The sequence below is a fragment of the Elephas maximus genome, chromosome 6 (assembly GCF_024166365.1).
Source record: "Elephas maximus indicus isolate mEleMax1 chromosome 6, mEleMax1 primary haplotype, whole genome shotgun sequence".
Classification (NCBI taxonomy): domain Eukaryota; kingdom Metazoa; phylum Chordata; class Mammalia; order Proboscidea; family Elephantidae; genus Elephas; species Elephas maximus.
In genome coordinates this window covers 10,574,722-10,588,701 of record NC_064824.1, presented here as the reverse complement: position 1 = coordinate 10,588,701, position 13,980 = coordinate 10,574,722, and the positions used below count along the sequence as shown (strand labels likewise).

Here is a 13,980-nt window from a genome sequence, read left to right as displayed (position 1 = left end):
TTCAGCATCAAGCCCGTAGGGGAGAGTTATGGGATGGGAACTTTCCCTGCTTAATCCTGGCTTTATCCTAGAGCTGTGGCCTCTTCTTCCCTTGTTTACAGCCTTCCTTATATGCATGGCAGAGCTCTGCATTCAAAAGCAGTACAGACAACACCAGGACAAATGGGTGCCTAGCCTAGCTGCAAGAGAGAAGCACTCCACGAGTTACCCAGGGCTGAAATATTCCTTCTCATCCCATTCTAAAGCAAATGAAGAGACAACCTTTTCCCCTCTTGGCTGAGAGTGAAGGGTACTTTATAATACCTCACCTCTCTTTCTTGGGAAGAACTAGCATAGATTTTTCTTTTATTGCACAGAACAAATGGTAGCTCCAACTCCAAAGGCATATAACTTTGAAAATTTTTGTTAATGCCTTATCACCCCACCCCTGCCAAGCTTCTTCACTCCTAAAGAAAAGAAGAAAATTCTGTCTCTGAATAAAATTGTACATCTTCAAGTATTTAGAAGTTATTAAAGTCTGGAAAGAACTTTACAATGAGAAGATGGCCATCTTGCTTGCAGATAAGTTAACACTTTGTTGTTAGTGTCAGTCACACACACACACACACGGCACGCGTGGGTACTTACTGTAGGAACAGCCGTAGACCTCAACCCGCATGCCAATTTTTCCGCTTGGATTCCATCGCAGGGGCACAAAGCGAATGAAGCGGGCCCTCACTGAGTGCAGCAACTTGTGATGTACCACGCTGTCGGCGTTCATGTTTCCTGCGAAAGTCTGGAGAGAGAAAAGCAGGCTGGCTGAAGTATCTGATGCTGACTCCTTCCCAAGTCAGCACTCAAGGAACGTGGATGGAAATCTACGTGTTACTCCGGGAGATTTTTCAGGGAAAGACCTCAATTTCTCAGATATTTCAAATGAAATCTTACTTGGGTGAAAATGCTACACAATGTGTTGATATTTTTTTTTTCTGGAATACTGTGTAATAATCTTTAAGAAATAATAGCCCCCAAAGAATTTTATGAATAAAAAGAATCCTAGCAAGTCATAATACATGACAGTTAGACGTTAGCTTCACAAAGTAAATAACACAATGAACTCCCGATAGTCCTAATGCTTATAATAACTGTGGCATGGGGTTAACTGACAATCTCCTCTCAGAAGGAAAAGCTTTTATTAAAGTAATTGTTACCATTAATTGAGGCCAGGCACTATGCTAAGCACTTCCCATTATCATTGTTACCATTTCATAGATAAAAAAGGAAGCCTAGCGAGAGAAAAAAGGAAGAAAAAAATTCTCCAAATCACCCAGTTGGTTAGTAATTGGTCTCAGATTCAATTCCAAGGTTGTTCTATTTCAAAGGCTATGTTTTTTCTACAGCTCCACGCTTTTCCACTATTCCATTGTTAATTATTACAGGAAGGAGTACGCGAGATCCAGATTTATATGTAGCTCATTTGCATATTGCCTGTGAAGTTTAAGCAAAGGAACACACACAGCAGGAGCTATTTTGCCCATTAAATTTATGCCTTATCATCTTTATTGGGATGAATGATTTCTGGGGGAGAACATTTTCTGCAGCCAGAACTGAAGGCTCATAGCTAATCTTTAAGATGGAATGCCATCTAACACACTGATTTGCTTGCTTTTTCAACTTCAAGTGTTCACAGAGGAAGCATGCTTGTTGATGTGCAGTCAAAAACAAACAATGATTTATTGGTTTCTGAAATGGCTAAAGAGAACATTAAGAATTTTGTCTACTTAATGAAATCTATTTTCAAAATCCAAACCTTAACATCAGTTGCTTGATTATCAAACCAAAACCAAACCCAGTGCTATCAAGTAGATTCCATCTCATGGCGATACCATGTATGTCAGTGTAGAACTGTACTCCATGGAGTTTTCAATGGCTTATTTTTTGAAAACAGATTGCCAGGCCTTTCTTCCAAGGCACCTCAGGGTAGGTTTGAAACACCAACCTTTTTGTCAGTAGTTGAGTGCTTAGCTGTTTGTGTCCCCTAAAACTTTTTGGATCTTCACAGCACCTGTGAATCTAGAATACTTGGACAATCTCTGACATTTCTGCTACACACAAAATATCCACTGACTAGTAACCCTGACACGAGGCAATGAGTATCATCACTGTTATGTACTGAAGGTGGCTTATGAAGAAGGAGCCCACTTTCAGTTTTCCAGCTACTCCTGCAGCCACACTCTCATGTAACAGAAGGACTTGAGGGAGAGGACCAGAGTATTTGTGGCTCCTCAAGACTGAAGTCCAATGTTCTCGCTCACAGGTTTGTTGAAGTTTTGGTCATTTTCTCCTCATCCAAGCAAAGACTGACTGACTTTATTTGCCAGGTTGCTCTTCTACAAAGGATGGAATGTAAGGTAAACAGAATTATACTGCTGTAAGGGTCTAACACCATACGTGAAGTGATATAATATTAATTTGAGGTAAATTGTGATAAGGATGCATAAAAATAATCCAAAGAGGTATAACCACAAAGCCAATAGGAGAGAAAGGATGACATAATAACAATAATACCAGATTAACACAAATGAGACAGGAAAGGAAAAACACAGGCACAAATAACAGGAGAAAAATCAAAAGAAAACGTTAAGAAGGTAGACAAACTCATCCAACTGAGAACTGCACCAAAAGAAAATTGAAGAAACACTCCAATTAAAAGGCAGATGTTGTCGGGCTGGATTAAAAGCATGGACCATCTATGTGCTGTTTATTTGAGAATCATTTATAATAATAAAGACGCTGACAGGTTGAAAGTATAAAGGATAGGAAAAGATATTACAAACAAACAGTAGGATTAAGAAAGCCGAAGGTGTTCTAATAACATCAGACAAAGGTATATTACAAGACATGAGAGAAACATTTCAAAAGGATAAAAAGTCGATTCATTATGAAGACATAAAAATCCTCAATGCGTATGCATCTACAAGAGACACTGAAAACACAAGAAGCAAAACCTGATGGAGACAAAAAAACAGAGAAGGAAGCAAAACTTCAATTATAGTTGGAGGCTTTAAATATCCTCCCTCAGTAATTGATTGAATAAATGGGCAAAAAAATCAGTAAGGCTATAGAAGACTCAAATACATAAATGTGATCGGCCCAGTTGTCATTTATAGGACACTCCACCCAACAATGGCAGATTAGTTTCAAGTCCACATGGAATACTGACTGAGAGGCCACATCATTTATGTTAAAGTCAGTATCAATTAAAACCATACAGATTGTTTTCCTACCACGACTGAACTAAGTTAGGAATCAATAATAATAAATTATCTATTGAAACCTCAAATATTTGGAAATTAATTAAACACACTTCTAAATAACCCACAGGTCAAAGAAATCAGAATGGATACTAGAAAATTGTTTGAATTGAATGGTGATAAAAACATTTTATCAAAATATGTGAAATACAACCAAATCAAGTCCTTAGAGAAAGGTTTATGACTTTAAATGCCCTTTGTATAAGAAGTAAAATAAATGCTTATAAATTTAAGTTTCCATCTCAAGTCATTAGAAAAAGAGTAAATTAAACTCAGAATATTAATAGACTGAAATGTTACTTAGCAGTAGAAAGTAACCAATTCATGGTACCTGAAACAAAACATTATGTTGAGAACAGAAGACAGCCATAAACAGTGTACAGTCTACGATAATACAAAGTTCTAGAACAGACAGAATTAAGCTCCAGTGATAGAAATCAGGTCAAGAATTTTCTCGGTGGTGGGAGGAAGAAGATGGCTGCAAAGGACCAGTCATCAATTCAGTTGGTCATCACATCCTTTTTAGGTAGTTGATACATATTGCCTTCATTTTAAAGATGAGAAAACTTCATTTTGGAGATGTTAAGCAGGATCTTAAGTCATAAATCAAGAAATTGGAATAGATTATACAGGTTTTTGTTAAATAAAGTCCAGTGACAATCTTACTTCGCTCTCACTGCCACCCTGGTACAAATATGAAGCCTGGTTTCTGCAACAATGTAATTGTTGTGGCTACAAAAAGAGCTACCATTTTTGAGGGCCCCTTCCAATCAAGGCAAGAGCTAGTCCCTTTCTGTGTATTCGTTATTTCAGCCCCACTCATCTTCAAGGAAAGGGCCCTGGGCAGTGTAAACAGGTTGAACACTTGGCTGCTAACCAAAGGTTTGGAGATTTGAATCTATCCAGACGTGCCTCAGGAGAGAGTCGCGGTGATCTACTTCTGAAAACTCCACCATTGAAAACGCTGTGGAGCACAGTTCTGCTCTGCCGCACAAGGAGCTGCAAAGAGTTGGAATGGACTCGCTGGCGACTGTTGTTGGTATTGGTATCTTCCAGGAAGATTTGAGCCAAATTCCTCACTAAAGGCAGCACCCCTACCCACACACTTAACCTTTCTGAATCCACAATACATCTTACAATCCTGTGGTAATTTAACATATATTATACCATACCCTCTAAAAAACTATCATTACCTATTCTGAAGGGGAAACGTGGGCCTCAGAGAGGTTAATGGCATGACTAATATTAAACTGAATTTGGGCACATACCCTGTATTGTTGTAATGATATAAATGTCTATTTTTAATTGTTCCTTATGGTTCTTTGGAGCCACGCTGGCACGGTGGTTAAGAGCTTGGCTGTTAAACAAAAGGTCAGCAGTTCAAATCCACCAGCTGCTCCTTGGAAACCCTGTGGGGCAGTTCTACTCTGTCCTATGGCTCAGCATGAGTCAGAATCAACGAGATGGCAGTGGATTTTGTTTAGGTTTTGTAATTGTTCTCATGGTTCTTCACAAGCAGTTCATGTATGTTATCCCCATGCAGGAGCACGGTGCAGGTATTAGTCATCTCCCCCATTTTATTACACTGGTTAAAGAAATGTGAGGCTTACAGTGGAATTTGCTCTTTGAAGAGAACCTCAGTCTCCCAAATTCTCCTTCAGGGAACTATCCACCCCATATGGCCTAAATAAGATGACAAAGTAAGCATGTGTCAGGGGAATCATAGGGGGAGCTTTTTCATGGTTGAGTGTATACAGGGACCACAAGAAATAAATGGAAGGAGAGGGCTGGAGCCAACATTCAGCTTCTTTACTTGGGTGTTCATCCTTGGCATTAAGCAACATTTTGGTTTATGAATGGCTGAATGTGCGGTCATGATGAAGGCACTGATACACTCCCCTCACTTTATTGGCAGGTGATATGGCGGTCGTATCCTGTGAGACTAAGACAGGTTTTGGCATTATCGCTCACCAATGGAGAGTGATAACTGCCACCAGAGCTATTCCTGTGGGTTCGACGCACTCCGTATTTCACCAAGTCATATTGACGACTTTGACTGGCAGCAGAATTAAAGGCATCCAGATGCTCCAGGGCAGATGCTGTTCATTTGGCTAACTGCAGTCTGAGCAAGAACAGGTAAAATAATTAAAGTCCACTTCCATGACCTGGACAGGAAATCTCAGAGATTCTCAAGGAGATTTTCCATTCCAAGACTGCTGCTCTTCCCAACACACCCCCCTGCCTGCAGGCCTGATTTAACAGAAACACAGAGTGGGAGAGGAATGGAATGCACTTTGGGTGCTATTCTGAACACTCTGCTGACTCACTGTGTTGTTCCTAACAACTTGGACTGTGATTCCCTTGCAGATACAGAGTGTATCTTACTTTGAACTGCTGTGCCTTGTCCAGTGTGTGGGACATAGTGCTTCTTAAATGTATGGTGAAATGTTGTTCAGTACCCAAAGCCAAACCTGGGTACTTGTTCATAAAGCAATGAAGTATAAACAACACCTCAGTGTTGTTTTTAGTGACTTGCTGAGTGACTGAGTGAATGAGAATGAATGGATGAATGAACAAAGGGACATCAACTTTCTGAATCTGTTTTCTCATCAAGAAAATGGTGAGAATAAAACCTCCAAGGCAGTTGTGAATCTTTCATCAGATACCATGAGCAAAAGGCACTGCACACAGTAGGTTCTCACCAACAAATGCAGACAAACACCCTTACACCTTACAGAGAAATACAGAACGCTTGTGGGTTCCTGTAGCTAATATTTGTGAAAATATCTTGTATGAGAATATATATGGAGGTTGTTGTTAGCTGCTTTCAAATCAGCCCCTAACAAATACAGACACTGTGACCTATTAGTACCCTCAAGCCCCAAGCAAGGCATTTGTCAATTGTACTTCAACTTTCTGAATGATATTCAAAGGATTCTCCCAAGGAAAGACTGCAAACTGCAGCTGACAAAGGGCTAGCAGCCCAGAACCCATTGGAAATACATCTTCTTTTATTTAATAAAGGCAAAGAGGGATTAATATGTAAACCACAGAATTAAAACCAAAACTGATAAACGCACTAAGATTTCCATGCTCCAAATTGCTCTTCAGGAGGACATGTAGAAACGGATTTCAAATCGGCTCTTACAGAAAAGAAAATGAGACGGGAAGGACTATTGGTGGCCAAAGAATTCTAAAGGAATAGATTTTAGGGATTAAAAAGAATTAAGCTATTGATTTCTTCTCTTTTCTACTCTTACTTGTTTCAAGTGCAACACCCTGTGTAACATTTTATCATTATAAGTGTGTATGTATGTGCAATATCTACTTGTAAGTTCAAAGGAGAGGTAATAATTAGGCTAGACGATCACCCAGAACTTGACTACTAAGTAAGAATGTACCCAGCTCACTAGTTTTACTGTAATAATTGGCAAAGGAAGTGGCTGATTCATGCCACTCGCTGGCCTGCCTCTTCTTCCTGGTATGGTCTCCAGGGTAAAGGAATGAAGCAAGGATCCCAGGCAACAGTAGTGAAAAAACTGTCATTACCACTTCATTTCCACCATAAACTGAGTGGGCCAAGGGCTTACCCAGACCACGAGCCCTGCTAGCCATTGCCAATGTACTCATGCCCTGTTCCTTCCCTTAGGATTACTGCCCACTCTTACTCTGTGCTGAGTAACGTTGTTCGAAATGTCCTCACTGAGGAGATATCTGCTTACTCTTCTGCCCCTGTTCTTAATGGTTCCTCAGTTCCACTTCTGCCTCAACACAAGCTTTATAAAACATTTGCTCTGACACAGTTAGTAGCCAAGATGTCCTCTGCTCCTAGTCTCCCTGTCCTGACTAGTTACCAGCCATCCTGCTGAAACCTGGTTAATGTGCTTCTGGTACCGAAAAGAGTCTAAGTGAGGGTCTAATGCTGGCCACTCTGTTTCTAACTTATCCATAACAAAGCCCTGTAAATCAACTTCTGACGTATATCTTGTCGGATATAACCAAAACCAAACCACTCGCTGTTGAGTCACCTGAAATCCCTCTATAATGCGTCACATTCATCCCGGAATCCAAACATGGATGCCTGATTTTTCCCAGTGAACCTAACTTGCCATCAGAAGTCGCTGAACACCCTGTGAAGGCTGCATGTATTGCCTACTCTCCCACTGAAGGCGCCAGTGTCTTCAGAGTGACAAGGACCTGGCCATAAGCAGAAAAACGCAGTTTCTCGTAGGTGTAGCCCACCACGGCTGTGGAGCTTCGGGATCTCTACCCTTACCTCTCCTGACAGGGCGGTTAGTTCTTAGAGGGGGTTGAATGGTGGCCCCCAAAAGATGTGTCCACATCCTAATCCCAAGAAACTTCAAATGTGACCTTGTACTGCAAAAGAGTAAATATTACCCGATATGGCAAATTTTGTGATTAATTTAAGGATCTTGCAAGGAGGACTTTATCCTGGATTATCTAGGTGGGCCCTAAATGCAAACATGTGTATCCATATGAGATAGAGCCAGAGGGAGTTCAGAGAGAGAAGAGGTGGAGGCCATGTGTCCACGGAGGCAGAGACTGAAGAAATGTGGCCATAAGCCAAGGAATACCTGGAACCCCCAAAAGCTGGGAAAGGCAAAGAAGGGTTTCTTCCCTAGAATCCTGATGACACCTTGACTTCAGACTCACCTCCAGAACTGTGTGAGGACTAATTTGTTTTAAGCCACCCATTTCTTGGTAATGTGTTACAGCAGCCTCAGAAAACCATCGCATTTACTCATCATTGTCCTAGTTTGAGGAATCCTATAAAGTATTTGCGTTAAAACCATTCCATCTGTCTCACCATTAAAGAGACTATTCTTGCCCCATCACAGGGACTTAGCATCCTTGTTGAAAATCAGTTGAATATGAATGCGTGAGTTTACTTCTGAACTCTCCATTTTATTCCATCGGTCTATATGTCTATCATACCAATAACAGACAGTTCTGTTTACTGTAACTGTATACAGTAAAACCTGCAAAAGCCAGAACTCATGTAAAGTGGAAATCTGTCAGAGAAGGAAAACACAAATATTTTCCACATAAGAGAGCAACAGAAAAGTGATAAGACTCCACTTGTCAAAGGCAGAACGCTTGTGAGACCCAGAAAAACAAGGCAGTCCTGTTGAGCTCTGGCTTTCACTGAAGTCTGATTTGAGATTGGGAAGTGTGAGTCCTCCTGCTTTGTTATTCATTTTTAAAGAATGTTTTGGCTATCTGGGACCCATTTCAGTTCTATATAAATATGAGGATGGGTTTTTCCATTTCTGTAAAGAAGGAATTTTGGTGGGGGCTGCACTGAATGTATAGATTGCTTTGGGTAGTACTGACACCTTAACAACCTTAAGTCTTCCAGTCCATGAACAGAGAATGTCCTGTTATTCATTTAGATGTTCTTTCTTTCAGATTTATAGATTTTAATGCATAGGTCTTTCACTTCCTTGCTTAAATTTATTCCTAGGTATTTGATTATTTTATATTCTATTATGAATGAAATTATTTCCTTAATTTCCTTTCCAGAATGTTCACTGCTGATATATAGAAACTGGACTGATTTGTGACTGTTGGCCTTGTATTCTATTATTTTGTTGAATTCATTTATTAACTCTAATAACTTTCTTGAGATTTTTTTTTCTGTACATAGAACTACATTATCAAAAAAAAAAAAAAAGGAGTATTTTTACTTATTCCTTTCCAATTCAGAAACTTTTTACTACTTTTTCTTGCCTAATTGCTCTGGCTAGGACTTCCAGTACAATATTTAATAGCACTGGTGAGAGCAAGCATCCTTGTCTTGATCTTAATGAGAAAGTGCTCAGTCTTTCTGCTTTGAGTATGATGCTAACTGCAGGTTTTTTAATAAATGCCTTTATCAGATTGAGAAATTTTCCTTATATTAACTAGCTTATGGAGTGTTTTTATCATGACAGTGTTTCAGATTTTGTCAAATGTCTTCTGTGCATCAGTTAAGATGATTAAGTGGTTCTTTTCCTTTCATCTATTAATGAGGTATATTACATGATTATGTGATTGATTTTCTAACGTTGAATCACCCTCGCATTCCTGGGATTAATCCCACTTGTTACTGTGTCTAATCCTTTCAATACGGTTTCGGATTCAGTTTCATAGTATTTCACTGAGGATTTTTACAGCTATATTTATAAGGAATATTGTTCTATAGTTTTCTTATGGTGTCTTTGGGTTTAGTATCAAAGTAATTCTTGCATTATAGAATGTGTTAGGAAGTGTTCCCTCCTTTTCTATTTTTGGAAGATTGAGGGCACTTCTATAAATGTTTGGTAGGCTACCCCAGGAAAGCCATCTGGGCCAGGACTTGTCTTTGTTGGGAAGCTTTTGAGAATTGATTCAATCTCTTCACTTGTTATGGGTTTGTTGAGATCTTCTATTTCTTTACGAGTCAATGTAGGATGTTTTTGTGTTTCTAGAAATTTGTTCACTTCCTCTAGGTTATCTGTTTTATTGGTGTACAGTTGTTCATAGTATTATTTTATGATCCTTTTTATTTTTGTTGGGGCAGTTGTAATATTACCACTTTCATTTCTAATTTTAGATATGTGTATCTTCTCTTCTGTTTTTCTCTGTCAGCCTAGTGAGAAAAAAAAATGAATTTACTGATCTAAAAAAAAAAAAAGGAAAAAAACTAACAGAAAAAAACACTTCTGGTATTCTCTATGTCATCTATCTCTGCTCTGATCTTTTCATTTCCATCCTTCTGGCAGCTTTAGGCTTGGTTTGATATTTTTTTTCTAGTTACTCAAGTTGTAGGCTTAGGTTATCGATTTTAGATCTTTCTTTTTTTTTTTAATTAGGTGTTCAGTGCTATGAATTTTCCCCTGAGTACTGCCTCCACTGCAACCCACAAGTTTTGGTAAAATGTGCTTTTATTTTCATTCTTCTCTAAGTATTTTCTGATTTCTCTCTTAATTTCTTCCTTGACCCATCAATTGTTTACTACTCTGTTATTTAACTTCTATATGTTTGTGTATTTTTCATTTTTACTTCTGTTATTAATTTCTGATTTCACACTGTTATGGTCATAAAATATATTTTGTATGGTTTCAATCTTTTTAGTTAATTGAGACTTGTTTTGTGATCTAACGTATAGATTATCCTGGACAATGATCCATTTGCCCTGGAGAAGAATATATAGTATGCTGATGTCGAATGGAGTGTTCTGTACATATCTGTTAGATCGAGCTGGTTTATACTTTCGTTCAGGTCCTCTATTTCCTTTCTGACCTTTCTAGTTGTTCTGTCCATAATTGAAAGTATTGTGTTGAAGTATCCAACTATTATTGTAGAATTAGATTTACAAATGAGAAAGAACAAAGCTGAACCCATAACTCACATATAAAAACTATCTCAAAATGGATGAAGAATATAAATACAAGGACAAAAAAAAAATACTCAGACAAAAACTTATGGGTATGCTACAGGGCCTAATTTTTAATAATGGATTCTTAGATATGACACCAAAAACATGAGGAACAAAGGACAAACAGATAAATGGACCCTCCTCAAAATCAAAAGCTTTTGTTCATCAAAGACCTTACTAATCAAGTGAAGAGACAGCCGTCAGACTGGAAGAAAATTTTTGGAAACCATAAATCCGATAAGTGTTTAATATCCAGAGTATGTAAAGAACTCTTAAACTTAACAACAAAAAGACAAACAACCCGATTAAAAAAATAGGCAATGGACTTGAATAGATATTTCATCAAAGAGAATATACAAATGGCCAGCAGGCACAAGACAAAATGTTCAATGTCATTAGCCATTTAGCAAATCCACATCAAACCACAATGAGCTATCACTTCATACCTACTAAGATGTCTATGATAAAAACAAAATAAAACAAACAGGAAACAGCAAGTGTTGGTGAGGGTGTGGAGAAGTTGCAACCCTCATCTATAATGGCTGGGATTATAAAATGGTGCAGCCACTGTGAAAAAGAGTTTGATGATTCCTCAAAAAGTTAAACAAAGAATTACCATATAATCCAACAATTCTACTTCTAGGTATATATTCAAAAGAATTAAAAACAGGAACACAAACAGATACTTGTACACCAATATCCATTGAAGTTCTATTCACAATAGCCAGGAGGCAGAAACAAACCAAATATCTGTCAGCAGATGAATGGATAAATAAAATATATAATGGGACAGACAAATACCTATTAATTCTTGTTGTTAGGTGCCATCAAGTCAGCTCTGACTTATACTGACATTTTCTATCACAGAAGGAAACACTGCCCAGTTCTGGGCCATCCTTTCAAGTCTTGCTATGTTTGAGCCCATCATTAGAGCCACTGTGTTAATCCATTTCTTTGAGAGACTTCCTCTCTTTCTCTGACCCTCTACTTTATCAAGCACGATGTCCTTGTCCTAAAAACATGTTCAAAGTATGTGAGACAAAGTCTCTCCATCCTTGCTGCTAGGGAGCATTCTGGTTGTACTTCTTCCAAGACAGATTTGTTCCTTCTGCTGGCAGTCCACGGTCTATTCAATATTCTTTGTCAACACCACAATTCAAAGGTGTCAATTCTTCTTCTCGGTCTTCCTTATTTGTTGTCCAGCTTTCACATGCATATGAGGTGACTGAAAATACCATGTCTTGGGTCAGGCTCACCTTTGCCCTCAAAGTGACATCTTTGCTTTTTAATACCTGAAAGAGGTCTTTTGCAATAGATTTGTTAAATGTTAAATAAACACCAAACTCTTCTATTGCTGTTGCTTTGTTTGTCTGATTTATGTGTGACTTCTGCTGTTAAGTATAAGAGGTAGTAAAGTAACTGTTGACAACAATGTCATATATTTATGTTTCCATACTTGCAGTGAGAGCTATAACACCAACATGAATGGCAGCTTGACCATATGGTACATGACTGAAAAAGATGGCAATACCCACTTAGCAAAATCAGGCTTTTCACACTCCACTAAAGCAAGAAGAAACAATGCCGTTGCCCTTCTTCAGATTTCTGGAAAAGAAATAGAAAGCCTTCTCAACTTTCCTTCCCAAGAAATAGGGAGCTGGAGTATGAAAGAGAGTTGACAGAAGGGCCTGGCTTTTATGGCAGGACCTGTAGTCAAGGAGAGAGATCACAGCAAGGGCTAGTCCCACTGGTAGGAGAAGACTAGCCAACATGTTCAGGATAAAGCCAGGGTGCAAAGGTAAATGATAAGGCCAACATGGAAGACTGCTGATCTTGGTAGCACCTCTTTGTGCTTGTCTGCATTGGAAGTGGTTTAGTAGTCGATCCTCTCACCACATTTCCTCCTTCCTAGAGCAATCTATCTCTTGTCCTGCTTCATTTTCCTTTCTACACTCATCTCTACCTAAAAAATCACACACATTTATTTATTTACTGGTCAGCTTTTCCTTCCTGCACAGTAAACTCAAGGAGGACTGTTGACCTTCTATACTTGACTCTCAGTACAGGGCCTTTTCCTCCACAGACTGACAGGGTTCTAGACAAAAAGGCCTGGAGCAAAGTGCTGGTGGACCTGGATTCTAATCCCAAATGTGTATTAGTACTTGTTCTATTCTTTCTTTTGTTATTGCTACTGCTGACAGGTAAACTGAAGTATTCAATCCATACATACAAAGATCTGTCTATAACTCAAGTAAACCTTCATGCTGCCAGTGGATTTACTCAGGTAAAAAAAATCTGTGAATTTTTGTTGATTTTCATGGCTTTCTGGAGCAGATAGTAGGAAAAGCATTAAGGTGAAAACAAGAATCTGACACTGTATTTAAAATACCAAGCAATTTCTAAATTGAAAAATCATTTATAAAGGAAATAGAAAACAACAATCACTGTCTGTAAGCTGCATTTCATCCCAGCTCTTTAAAACATATTTATTAAAGCTTCTCTACACAAAAAGATTCCCTGGAACTCTACATTGATTAGCCCTCCTCCAACAGTTTGCTACAGTGGCTCACACTGCTGGCATTAATTATGCCTCCAGTTGCTTCTATGCATAAATACCAAGGAGGCCTGCATGTTCCACACTGAATGCAGAGGATTAGTGCTGGATAAATGTGTTTGTACCTTGCTGTGTCGAGAAACACTCAGGCCCGCTCATACGTTGCTTCATTCCTGAGTTTAAGTCGTGACTTTCAGCCTATCCAGAGTGGTAATACTACACTCGTGCTGACAGCTCAGTTGACAGTGTTTGAACACAGGCATTCTAAACCCTTAAGCCTGATGATCAAGGGCGTCTCATTTGGCCCTATTCTATTTTAGGAGCCATGTTTCTCATAAGGAGCTCTGGTGGTACAGTGGTAAAGAGCTCAGACTGCTAACCAAAATGTTGGTAGTTCAAATCTACCAGCCACTCCTTAGAAACCATATGGGCAGTTCTACCTTGTCCTATAGGGTCACTATGAGTCAGAATTGACTTGACGGCAATGGGTTAGTTTCCCCCGCCCCACCCCACAAGCACTGCTAGCATGGTAAATGCCAAAAAGCTGGCCCTTGATTTTGCCAAAATGAAGCCACAGGTCTGTTTTGGCTAGATGAAAGCCTGGGTATGGAAAGTGCAGCTGCTCTGTGTACAGACTGTGGCCAGAGCAAGCCTGAGCCTGGGATGGGGAACTGAGCTCTGCCCCCTTTGAACTGGCTCCCAGAGCAAGCTGG

The 13,980-nt window shown here is 39.1% G+C and overlaps 1 protein-coding gene across 1 annotated transcript in view; it reads right to left on the bottom strand.

The window, feature by feature from the left end:
- Window positions 1–13,980, bottom strand: part of CNTNAP5 (contactin associated protein family member 5) — a 1,201,383-nt gene that overhangs the window by 723,449 nt on the left and 463,954 nt on the right. The window contains exon 4 of the mRNA XM_049889068.1: window positions 628–775. Within this exon, the coding sequence (XP_049745025.1) occupies window positions 628–775 (148 nt within the window). The remainder of the gene's footprint in view (window positions 1–627; window positions 776–13,980) is intronic.